The sequence below is a fragment of the Phyllobates terribilis genome, unplaced genomic scaffold (assembly GCF_046119375.1).
Source record: "Phyllobates terribilis strain yellow unplaced genomic scaffold, ASM4611937v1 Scaffold_1__5_contigs__length_1240528914, whole genome shotgun sequence".
NCBI lineage: Eukaryota > Metazoa > Chordata > Amphibia > Anura > Dendrobatidae > Phyllobates > Phyllobates terribilis.
Window position 1 is genome coordinate 1,145,444,250 of NW_027362761.1, and position 13,245 is coordinate 1,145,457,494.

At 42.8% G+C, this 13,245-nt stretch overlaps 1 protein-coding gene across 3 annotated transcripts in view; it reads left to right on the plus strand.

The window, feature by feature from the left end:
* Positions 1-13,245, plus strand: part of LOC141162142 (nuclear body protein SP140-like protein) — an 81,328-nt gene that overhangs the window by 23,324 nt on the left and 44,759 nt on the right. For all 3 annotated transcript variants that reach the window (XM_073647942.1, XM_073647923.1, XM_073647933.1), the window contains exons 4-6: positions 3,155-3,308; positions 5,812-5,981; positions 7,702-7,855. In XM_073647942.1, coding sequence (XP_073504043.1) covers positions 3,155-3,308; positions 5,812-5,981; positions 7,702-7,855 — 478 coding nt within the window. The remainder of the gene's footprint in view (positions 1-3,154; positions 3,309-5,811; positions 5,982-7,701; positions 7,856-13,245) is intronic.

Here is a 13,245-nt window from a genome sequence, read left to right on the forward strand (position 1 = left end):
ACCAGGATGGGGGATATTAACAGAATTGGGGGACATTACCCCTATACCAGTGTCAGCAGCAGGCCCCCTCCCCCTTAACATTGCATCATGATCACATTTTTTGCTTACATTTTTTTTTCTATTTTCCTCCTCTAAAACCTAGGTGCGTTTTATGGTCCGAAAATACTGTAATTCACAGAGGATCTTTTTTAAAGTAAAGCAATGTAGCAAACCCTCAGGTGTGAGTGAATTTTGCTCAGGCCGATTTGGTTATTCCACTCCCAACTGAAGATATATACAGTATATCTATTTTCAATTCATTGACCACAAGCAGAGATTTTTTCATTAAAACACAAAATGCATTAGAGGCTTGTATACGTTTTATAATACAATGATTAAGCTTTATGTTAATATGACTGGACAAATGTTAAACCATTTCCATTTTTGCGCTTTCGTCTTCTCCTCCCTTTCTTCCAAGAGCCAAATTATTTTTTTTTTATAAACAACCCATATGAGGGCATGTTTTTTTGCGAGAAAAAATTCCAAGTGTTGGAAAATTTTGAGAAAAAGAAAAGTGCAATTCTGCAATTTTTTGGGGGGGAGGATGGGGGGTTCTTTTTGGACTATTTTTTTTTTGTCCACATAGCCCTTTGCAGGTTTATTTTTTTGTGTGTGAAGGTGTATTTTTGAATAACACTAAATAATTTAATTTATTTTAACTTCTAATTGTTCTGTAAAATGAGGAAAAAAATTCCAAGTGCGGTAAAATGGTGAGGGGAAAAAAAAAGCAAACATTTCTGTCATTGCTTTTTGTTTTTTTGGGGGGGTATTCCGTTGTTGCTTTTTGTGTTTTATGGGGTGTTAACTGTGTGAAAAAATGCGGATTATGCTCCATGTTAATAAGATTACACGCAATAGCTTAAAGGGAACCTGTCATGTAAAAAAAAAAATTCTATTAACCTGCAGATATGTGGCTTAACCGCTTCCCGACCGCCCACTGTACATAAACGTCGGCGCTGCCTGGGCTCTGTGCAGCGCCGACGTTTATTAACGGTCGGTGGTCCTGCAGCCCTCAGGACCCCCAGGGTCCTGCAAGTGCTGCGGGTGCGGTGCAGAGTGACAGCTCTGACAGGGGACATCATCGGGACCTGATTGGATCAGGTCCCAATGATGTTAACCCTTAGCTATAGATCACGGCATATAGAAGATAGCAAAGGGTTAACATCATTGGGACCTGATTGGATCAGGTCCCAATGATGTTAACCCTTTGCTATCTTCTATATGCCGTGATCTATAGCTATCGCGGCATTTAGAAGATAGTGAGAGGAGTGGGGGTCGTCCACTTACCTTTCCGACGGCCCCCTGATGTCTGACAGAACCTGCCGTTGTCATGGCAGCCGGAGGTCACATGACCGCCTCTGGGTCTGCCATGTACGGTGTCCTGCTAGACTTCAGCCTGCAGCTGAAGTTTAGCAGGAGACAGACAGTGTGAAACTGTCAGCAAAGCTCTCATGCAATGCAATACATGTCTATTGCATTGCATGAAAACAGTGATTAGAAAAATAAAAATTAATGTCCCATACAGCACTAAGTAAAAAAAAAGTCTAAAAAATGTTTTCAAACTGTTAAAAAAAAAATCACGAAATAAATAAAAATAAATAAATAAAATATTAAACCAATAAATCCGTATATTTATGCAAAAACAAAACAAGTACACATATTTGGTATCGCCACGTCCGAAACAACCCGATCTATAAAACTGTCACACTAATTAACGCCTTCTGTGCACACCGTAATTAAAATAAATAAAAAACGGAGCAAAAAACTATGCTTTTTCATCATATCGCCAAACAAAAAGTGGAAAAAAATGCGATCAAAAAGCAAAATGGAAATAAAAATGGTACCACTGAAAACATCATGTTGTTCCGCAAAAAAAAAGCCGCCATACAGCTCCATCAGCCGAAAAATAAAAAAGTTATAGCTCTCAGAATAAAGCGATGCAAAAAAAATATTTTTTCTATAAAATTGTTTTATTGTGTAAAAGCACCAAAACATAAAAAAAAATATACGGTAAGTGTAGTATCGATGTAAACGTACTGACCCGAAGAATAACGCTGCCTTATCACTTTTACCACACGCGGAACGGCATAAAAAAAAACCTCAAAAAACAATTCCTGAATTGTTGCTTATTGTTAATTTTACCTCCCAAAAAACGGAATAGAAAGCGATCAAAAAATGTCACGTACCCAAAAATGGTACCAACAAAAATGTCAACTCGTCCTGCAAAAAACAAGCCATCACATGACTCTGTCTGCCAAAATTATAGCTCTCAAAATATGGTGTTGCAAAAACTAGATTTTGCAAAAAAATCGTCTTTTAGTTTGTGACAGCTGTCAGTCATAAAAACCCGATATAAATCTGGTATCTCTGTAATCGCACCGACCCGAAGAATAAAGTAATCTCATCACTTATACCTCACGAGGAACGGCGTAAAAAATAAATAAAACCAATTCTTCACCTGCTACTGATTTGTTTATTATGTCTCCCAAAGATCGCAGTATGGCTCGGCACACATTTATCCTGCTCTCTGCGCTGAGCACTTACACCAGAGTTTCCGTGTAAATCTCTGAAATACGTGATTCAGACGGGACCCATGACGGAAGATTCCCTGTAATGAGGCAGATATAGGCCACTGTGGATGCCGTCTGGCCTGTGATCCCACGGTGTCAGTTTATTTAGGTGTGCATAAAAGTGCGGTTGGCCACAGTTTTGTGCGCTTCTGAAAAAAAGGACACCGCTAAGAGTGTGCAAAGCAGTCATCAAAGCAAAAGGTGGCTACTTTGAAGGACCTAGAATATAAGACATATTTTCAGTTGTTTCACACTTTTTTGTTAAGTATATAATTCCACATGTGTTAATTCATAGTTTTGATGCCTTCAGTGTGAATGTACAATTTTCATAGTCAAGAAAATACAGAAAAATCTTTAAATGAGAAGGTGTGTCCAAACTTTTGGTCTGTACTGTGTGTATGTATGCGTATATGTGTATATATATATATATATATTAAATATATATTTTTTTTTTTTGCACTTTTTCTTAATCTCCTTAAGTGACTTGGGCCTGCAATCGATTGAACGTCCATTTTTCCAGTTGAAAAGTTTTTTTTATTTTGCAGGAGTTACAAGGAGACAGTAGGACGGACCATCGAGTGGTGTATGAGAGCCTCTGCTGTATAGAGGAAAAGGACATCAGTCCAGAAGTGTTCTTTGATTTCTTGTTCCAAAAATCTTTCCTGAAAAAGTATCCAGATCTAAATCCTGTTCATGAAGGTGGGTTACATCGTCTGTAACTGTTGTATTCAGCCATGTAAACTAAGGGGGTATTCCCATCATATGACGACTTGGTATATCACTACTTCATGATCCATCCTTTTCAGAGAAAATCTGGGAAGGAGCAGCAGAACTTAAAGGATTCTCTTGAACCCAGGGTCGGCATTAAGGGGGAGACAACTGGGCAATTGCTCAGGGCTCCCCACTGCCTTGTGTGCCCTCAGCGTCTACAGCAGGAGCTACACAGATAATGGCATTACAACATTTAAAAAAATTAAAAAATACACATATTTGGTATCGTTGACTTCGTAAAAGTCCGATCAATCAAAATATAAAGTAAATAATCCGATCAGTAAATGGCGTAAAAAATCAAAACTCCAGAATTACGTTTTATTGGTCGCCGCAACGTTGCATTAAAATGTAATAAGAGGCGATCAAAATATTGTATCTACCCTGAAATGGTATCAATAAAAACGTCAGCTCAGGGTGCAAAAAAATAGGTCCTTATAGAACCCAAAATCCTGAAAACGTTACAGGGCCACACTTTGTCTAAAACCGGCCCTGATTGGACCACTTGCTTCCAAATCGGGAGGTAAGTAATACAGATGATGTAGCATCTACGGATACCTGCTATGATGGATTCCCAATTGGCAATCTACTCCAATAGGAAAGGTGTACAATACCTGCCGACTGTGCACGCATCCTGGTAGACGTATCATACACCTGGTCTATGAGAATACAATGCCAATTGTGCATAGGTCATGGCAGGTATTTGTAGACTCGGCGTCATCAACTTTGCTTACCTTCTGATGCAGAAGTGTCGCCAGACAACCCCTTTACATAGCATTGCCACTGCTGGGGTCCTGGCAATTAAAAGCCAAATGATCAAAAATTAGCATGCCATCCTATTAGGGTGCATCTGCATAAAACAAAAATATTGTGGAGTTTGCCGCAAATTCGAGGACAATCTGCAGCAAAATATCTGCATGGAAAATTTTGATGTAGATTTTACCGCATGCAATGCAAACGCCGACATCAACACAAAAAATTAACACGCTGCGGATGTAAAATCAGCACTGCAGGTGAAGTAGCAAGAAGCGCTAGTGTGACGCCCTCCCTGAGCGTTGGGGTTTTACTCGGAGCCGGGCCTTGCAGATGTTGGGGGGTGGGGAATGCAATCGTGGCCGTCACCCGGTCCGTGCCCAGAGCTGTCACATAAAAAATGGGCTTTTGGTTGAGTGGTTGTTCGACTACGCCACCTGTGGTTTCTGGTGAGGGCCACCAGCTCTGCCACAGTCCTCTGAGGCTGATGTTCTGGCAGCTCGGTTGGTACTACTCCCCACAGGCGGAGTAGGCCTCAGGGCAGTGTTAGATGAACTGTGTGGAGGGATGGTGGGTGCAGTGTCGCGCGGGAATAACCAAGCGGAGGCAGTAAATGAAGTCATCCTGGTTTTTTACTCACTTTAGATGAACTTTAGCCGCAAAGCTTCCCTCTGCTACACACGGCGTCCTGCGGCCACCAGGAAGGGGGTTCAACACTTCCCAGGTAGATCAAGAGCACCTATCAGGACCCCGTTGGTGTATTCCTCTCCTTCTCCTTCTCCTCCCGCTTGTGTTCCCCCTGGGATCCACTAAGCCGCCGGGCTTTTCCGACAGTGACGTGAAGTACACAGTCAGATATCGGGGGCCGGTCACCACTCTTGCAGCAGGAATCCCTCTGGCTTGGCCAGAGTGAAGAATACAGGTGGCGACTCCGCTCTGTCCGTATCCCCCTGGGATCCTTTTGCCTGTGCAGCCTATCTCCTCTGCTCCCCTCCAAGGCCTTCTTAGAACGGGACCCTGACCGGGCAGAGACACTGGTTAACTCTGACCCGCTCCTCGTCTCGAGGCCTGAGAACGAGGACCGTGAATCTTCAGCCAGCTACAGACTCTTGCTGGACCCTGACAGAAGACCACAATCAAAGGACCTTGAACTAAAGATGGCCATGGATTTTATATGTTGCTATAAGTGCTTCCTGTAAGTGTTTCCTCCACCCTCACCCACTACATGGTTCCCCCTATCTTTGGTTCCCCCCCCATCTCCTCTATCCCGGAACGGGGCAGCACCCTGGTGCATTTAGGCCCCCTGCAGGACAGGAGTGGTGTAGTGTTGAGTGTGAAGTGGGGTCCTGGGTGATGCTCCATCCTTACCTGGAAGAGGAGATACCACACCTCAATCTGAGGTGCAGTACCCCTGTGGCGACTGAACCCTCAGGGGCGCCACACTAGCACAGAAGTGACTAGAGGGAGAGCCTGAACAAACGCTGCCGCCTCGTCCTGTCACTGCGGTCAGGCACCAGCTGGAATAGGCGATCGTGGAGCCTATGTTCTGGAAATTGGTTTGGGTGCAAAAGGCAAAACACCCCCCTTCAACATATAAGGTTGTCTGAAAAGGGACACTGTATTAATGATCTGAAATTGCTTCATTAAAATTCGAATTAACTCTCTTTTGGGATTTCCACAGAATACACAGAGGGAAAATACCGGTACGGCATACACAGTACGGCTGATACTGAAAAAGATCCGCTGATATTTGCACAAGAAAAAGTTCAGATCTGTTTAACTATTACAGATCGATTTCCATTTCTGCATGGACTGCAAGATCTTACAATTCTCTCGGAATCCGAGTCTCTGGTAAGATTTTATATTTCTGTGTATATTTTTGTGTATTTTGTGTTTGTTATTAAGGATTAAAATGGTTAACCTACTTCTAAAAAAAATGTAAAACCAACTGAAAATTTGATCAAATAAACACTACTTGCCTCTTCTTGCCCCTGCTGATCCATCAGGGGTGATCGATTGGTCCTTCCTTCCTCCCCTATATACAGTATGATGGCCCCACAGCTCCCTATACACAGTATGATGGCCCACAACTCCATATACACAGTATGATGGTCCCATAGCTCCCTATATACAGTATTATGGCCTTACAGCTCCCTATATACTGTATAATGGCCCCACAGCTCTGATATATGCAGTATGCTGTCTCCTATCTGCAGCATGAGAACCCATAGCTCCTCTATAGGCAATATGATGGCCCCCACAGATCCTCTATATACAATATGATACCTACACAGTCCCTTATCTGCAGTATAGGAGCCCTACAGCCCCCCCTATTCACAGTATGTTTACCACAGTTCCCCTATATACAATATGATGCACCCACAGCTCCCTATATACAGTGTGAAGGCCCCAGACCCCCTTATTCAGTTATGTTTACCACAGCTCCCCTATATGCAGTATTCTGCAATTCGCCCCTGCATGCTGTTTATCAGCTTCTATAACAAATCCTGACTGATGACACCGCATTATTGCCTAATCACTGCTCAGAGTTTATCACAATTTCTGTGTTTTTGTTTCCCATTCCGGAACAAGCTCTGCATTGGTACAGAACCGATCCCATAGTTGAAACTATTTAGGAGATGGTCATGACACTTGCTGGACTTTCTTGGGCTCCCTGAAGCCCTCTCCACAGCAAATGAACCAATCTGTTTGCTGCTTGTAAGATTACCCCTAAATCTACCATTTACTGGATTATCAAGAACTTCAATGACCTTACCTGTAAAGCCCTTGTGATGCGAAACAATGATGACTGCGCGCATTTCCATGATTAACAGAAGAAAACAATGATTTCGAACTCCAGCCCCATTTTAAAGCAACCTGTCTGCTCTTATCACTCTTATCATTCAGAATGAATTATATCAGCTGCCTTGTCCCCGTTAACACTTTCTCTTGAGCTAATGAAAAGATTACTGAAATGATGTAAACAGACAGTGATGATAATATCTGTAAAGCGCAGTGGAATCTACTGGCGCTATATAATAATAAATAAGGAATATAATATTTAATAAATAATATAATAATAAAAATATATAATAATACAAAATGGGATCACTGTTCATAACAATCTTAAATTAATGCAAATTGCCACTTAAAGCAGCAAACTTTTGTAAAAAAAAATTAATTTGTGTCAGTCTCAAAACATTTGGCCTTGACAATATTCACTGCTCCTGATGAATGCAGTGCCAACCAGAAATCCATATGCAGTGGTGCCACCTATTGGTGGCTGCAGAAAGAAAAAATATTTCTAATTTGCATCAGACAAAGGGAGCAGCATTTCTTTAAAAAACAAAACATATAGTCACATTCAAACAAACACTTTTTTTTCTTTTTGGGTGGTGGAGGGAAGATGAAAGGCTGAGGGGCATTTAGAGTTTTGCTTTGGAGTCCTATGACTCCTATATATGCTGCGATACCAAGGAGGAGATGTATCAATGTAATGAAGTTGTACATAGCAAGAAATGGTTTTAACGGAGAATTGATTTTTAAATGTTATACTTGCTATCTTTTACAGAAACTTCAGGCAGACGAGCGGCCCGTCAGTCGTGTCATATATGAATCCTTATCATTAATCGAGAAGAAAGACATGAAATTAAATATCGTATTTGAGTATATATTCCAGGAGTGTTACCTGAAGCTGTATCCTGGTCTACAAGACATACTAGAAGGTACCGTAACGTCCATGTTCTACGTATACCTGACATTAAGGAGACGCTACAGGCACCGACAAAATCTCTCGGTGCCCAAAACTGGAATTTGAGAAAACGCTCCTCCATCCTCAAATCCATGAAATCTGTTGGATGGGCAGTCACTTATTTTTTTCACTGCCCCCTTATGTTCCCCACCTAACTACTAATTGCTCGTCACCATACATATTGTACAAAGCAGTACATATGGACACTCCGGGGCCCCTGAAGCAGGCTTGGACTGGCCCACGGGAGAACAGGAGAGTCCTCCGGTAGGCCGTCCCTGTGATTGATTCACAATTTGCAGAAATAGGAATAATCTAATCATTTATTAAACAAGCTAGCCAAGTGAATATTACACATAAACAAAAGTAAATTTGTGTACTAGGGTCAGGTTATTTTTGTATGTAGCTGAAAAGTGGGCCCCAAGAATCAATATTACTGGTGAGCTATTGCCAAACCAGTCCGACACTGCCCTGAAGAGAGAGTGGTTGGTCACATCCTCATTGCCATTAGAATTTGAGAAACTGTAAATGATTGTCCTCTCTATAGGCACTAGCACCATGCCCATATATCCAGGTTGGCCATTAGGTTGGATTCCTGCATGGTGGATTTGTTCCAGGGCAAATAAAGTTCTGCAAGCCCCATTCAAGAAGCTCTTCCATTAAAGTTTTTATCCTCTTAATCCATTGCAATCATCATATTATATAGCACTGTGTACTTACAATTGCTCATTTTGCCTTTCTACCCAGATAATTCTTCTCTTTTCTCTGCTCTATGTAGAATCAGTAAGTCTCTCGTCTCTGCATTTATCATTCCCATCTTCAACTCCTGACCAAGCTGTTCCGCTCCTCATCCTGCCATAGACTTTTGCAGTGATTCATGACTCGTGCAGATAATATTGACCTCCTATTTCTACATAGAGCTTAGAAGGATTCAGCTAGTCAGTTTTTAATCATGTGATGTCATAGGCCTAATGGAAAAAAATAATTAGCTGGTAGAAAGGCAAAATGAGCAATTGTAAGTACACAGTGCTATATAATATGCTCAAAACAAAAGGTAATAAAGCCGCACTCTCCTTCTTCATACAATAAGAAATCCGTTATTTCATCATATTAGTAAGAAACAGTGGAGAGCAGTGAGTGCGGGGAGGAGGAAAGGACTTCTCCATTGTTCTATATAATATGATGACTGCAATATATTAAGAGGATAAACTCCATTACGAAGTATTGAATAGGGTGAAATCCAAAATGAAAATTTTCACAAAAATTAGTGTGCTGCAGATTCTGGATTCTGCCGTGTCAGGGTTAAATGCCTTTGTTTTTGTGAGCATTTCTTTTTCAATATGTGAGTTACATTTTGAAAATCCCATTTACTTGTATTGTTCCGTAAACTGCTGCATACAGTATTTGGTGGCGCCGAATCAGCACTGCAAATCCTGAACGTGTGAACTCTGGTCTTTATGCGGCAATTTTTTGTTGTTGTTGTTCGCTAAGCCTAAGAGCAATATTACCGCCATACATTGTCCGCAGACTGGTAGATACCAGACCATATTACAGTACAGTTTTATATAATGACTCACAGATTATATCCTTTTTGATTGTAGTCAATCTTTTTTCCTTTCTTTTCCATCTGGCCCAGACCTCCATGATGACTTCTTCCAGACAAAACTCACCTGCAGAGTTTGCTTCACAGATGCATTTGATTTCCCATATTTCCAGCACCATTCACACCTACTCCCAACCTTCATAAACTCCTCAATGTTGCTACCCCCCAGCCTATTGTTGCCCTGCCCTATTTTCTCCTAATACAGCCCCTGCTCTGAGGCACAAAACTCCCAAATACAAACTGCACCCTGAAAACAATGAGTGAGCCATAGAAAGTAATAGTACGTTCTTTTTGACCGTTTTCCTTTCTTAGAAAGCAATAGTGCCCCTTTAAAATGTAATTATGCCTGTGGGTACCCCTTTAAAAAAATCAATAATGTTCCCTTAAAAATAATTATCTTCCTTTGCACTTAATGCACAATTAACGTTGTCACTTTTGTGCACCAGGAAAAAAAAAAAAGAAACTTATACTCGTCTAAGTGGGATCCCAGTCGGAAGGTGCAGGGATATTATCACACCACCTACGCAGGGAGGTTGATGGCCCCAGTGTCCTGTGGCTTACAAGATGGCAAATGGGTGGTTAGCCCCATCGGCTTCATTGGTATGGGCATTTTGTAGATGAATGCAGTTTTTTAAGTGGCACTTACCAGTGGATCTTGGACACTGACTCTGTCCCATCTAACTCAGGTACTCTACTGGCTAATACTGATAGACCAAATTGAAACGTCAGTGTATTACCGTCCAATGCAGGAACAGGTTGGGGGTCTCCTCATCTGAACTTGACAACTTCATAGAGCCATGGCCGAAAGTGTTGGCATCCTTGAAATTGTTCCAGAAAATGAAGTATTTCTCCCAGAAAATTATTGCAGTTATACATCTTTTGTTATACACATGTTTATTTCCTTTGTGTGTATTGGAACAACACAAAAAAAGAGAGGAAAAAAAAGGAAAATTGGACATAATTTCACACAAAGCCACAATAATGGGCCTGACAAAATTGTTGGCCCCCTCAACTTAATATTTGGTTGCACACCCTTTGGAATAAATAACTGCAATCGATCGCTTCCTATAACCATCAACAAAGCTTCTTACATCTCTCAACTGGAATTTTGGACCTCTCTTCTTTTGCAAACTGCTCCAGATGTCTCAATTTCGGCCATGACTGTATTTGTTTATAAGGCTGTAAAGTTCACATCAGGAGACCTGTGGCCAATCCATACTCTGAATGTGATATTGTGATACAAGGATACCAATACAGCATTATATTGTATGAAGCACATTATACGAAACGCGCGTCGGGCTGGCTGGGCATCTTGACTCCACCCTTCCCTTTGGTTGGTATTATTATATCTGACTGCAGTATATATGCATATGGTTTCACTATATATGTGCTCTCATTAGTATGGCTGCCTCCATGGACCATTAGACTTATGCTTAGTATTTACGCTATACTTTCTGCACTTGCATGCATATATATTTTGTGTGTGTGTATGTGTATATATACAGTACAGACCAAAAGTTTGGACACACCTTCTCATTTAAAGATTTTTCTGTATTTTCATGACTTTGAAAATTGTACATTCACACTGAAGGCATCAAAACTATGAATTAACACATGTGGAATTATATAGTTAACAAAAAAGTGTGAAACAACTGAAAATATGTCTTGCATTCTAGGTTCTTCAAAGTAGCCACCTTTTGCTTTGATGACTGCTTTGCACACTCTTGGCATTCTCTTGATGAGTTTCAAGAGGTAGTCACCGGAAATGGTTTTCACTTCACAGGTGTGCCCTGTCAGGTTTAATAAGTGGGGTTTCTTGCCTTATAAATGGGGTTGAGACCATCAGTTGTGTTGTGCAGAAGTCAGGTGGATATGACGCGCCCCCAGGGTCGTGGAGTACTCGGCAGCTGGGCCTCTGTGTATGCCGGTAGGGAAGTATCACGGTGGCTGGCCCGGTCCGTGACCCAGGGCGGTCAGTGCAAAAAGGGGATATACTTATATGGGGTTTTTGGGATTGTTCGTGACGCCACCTGTGGATTGCGGCCAAAGGGAGCCGCCGCTGCGGAGCAGTCCTCTGGAGCTGGTATTACGGCAGCAGGGATGGTGTGGCTCTCCACAGGTAGAGCTTGCTCCAGGGCAGTGTAGGTAGTGTAAGTTGCGCTGGGCGTTGTAGTGCAGGGGGAAAGATGGCGCGGACGAAATAATGGACAGAGGCGGTGCGGTGCAGTCATCAGAGTCTTTACTCACAATTCTTTAATTCCTCAGGGTGCACTGTCAGTTTACAGCCTTCCGCGTCGCGCTGCGTTCACCAGGCAGGGGTTCAGCTCTTCCTCAGGCAGATTAGGAGTACCTGACAGAACCCCACTTTCTCGTGTTTCTAGCCAGACCGACTTCACGCTGGGTCTTTCTCCCTCCTGCCCTGCGCTGCCCACTCTCAATCCTGCTTCGATGCTCTGAAGTCCCTCCTGTCCGTCGGAGTTCACAAACCTGCTTGACCGTCACGGGGATTAGAATGCGGCTTACGATCCCTCTGTCTTCTGACAGATTCGGGGCGTACGGGTGCCGTCCTGCACTCGCCTTACCCCCTAGGATCCCTTCTTAGAACGGAGCCTACTCCCTGCTCTCTACTTGTGGAGCAGAGCTCCTACTGAGACTCTGCTCCCAGACTGTTCTTCTGAACTGTCTTCTACTACTCAACTGCCACCCTAAGATGGCTTCCCTATTTATATCTCCTACCAAAGTGCTCCCCCTAACTACTTCCTCCACCCACACCCACTACTGGTTCCCCCTACCTCTGGGTTCCCCCCACTCCAGCCAGGGTCAGGGCTCAGCAGGAACATACATTGCGTCTTGCCCTTCCAGCCGGCCTGGAGCAGTGTAGTGTTGGATGCAGGTGTTAGGGTTCCAGGCAGCACTCCCTCCTTACCTGAGAGAAGGAGATACCACACCTCTGGGTGAGGTGCAGTACCTCTGTGGCGACTGAACCCTCAGGGGCGCCACAGATACACAGCTGATAGTCCTACTGAATAGACTGTTAGAATTTGTATTATGGCAAGAAAAAAGCAACTAAGTTAAGAAAAACGAGTGGCCATCATTACTTTAAGAAATGAAGGTCAGTCAGTGCGAAAAATTGGGCAAACTTTGAAAGTGTTCCCAAGTGCAGTTGCAAAAACCATCAAGCGCTACAAAGAAACTGGCTCACATGAGGACCGCCCCATGAAAGGAAGATCAAGAGTCACCTCTGCTTCTGAGGATAAGTTTATCCGAGTCACCAGCCTCAGAAATTGCAGGTTAACAGCAGCTCAGATTAGAGACCAGGTCAATGCCACACAGAGTTCTAGCAGCAGACACATCTCTACAACAACTGTTAAGAGTCGACTTTGTACAGCAGGCCTTCATGGTAAAATAGCTGCTAGCATGGAGGAGGAGGTGTGATTGTGTGGGGGTGCTTTGCTGGTGACTCTGTTGGGGATTTATTCAAAATTGAAGGCATACTGAACCAGCATGGCTACCACAGCATCTTGCAGCGGCATGCTATTCCATTCGGTTTGCGTTTAGTTGGACCATCATTTATTTTTCAACAGGACAATGACCCCAAGCACACCTCCAGGCTGTGTAAGGGCTATTTGACCAAGAGGGAGAGTGATGGGGTGCTACGCCAGATGACCTGGCCTCCACAGTCACCAGACCTGAACCCAATCGAGATGGTTTGGGGTGAGCTGGACCGCAGAGTGAAGGCAAAAGGGCCAACAAGTGCTAAGCAT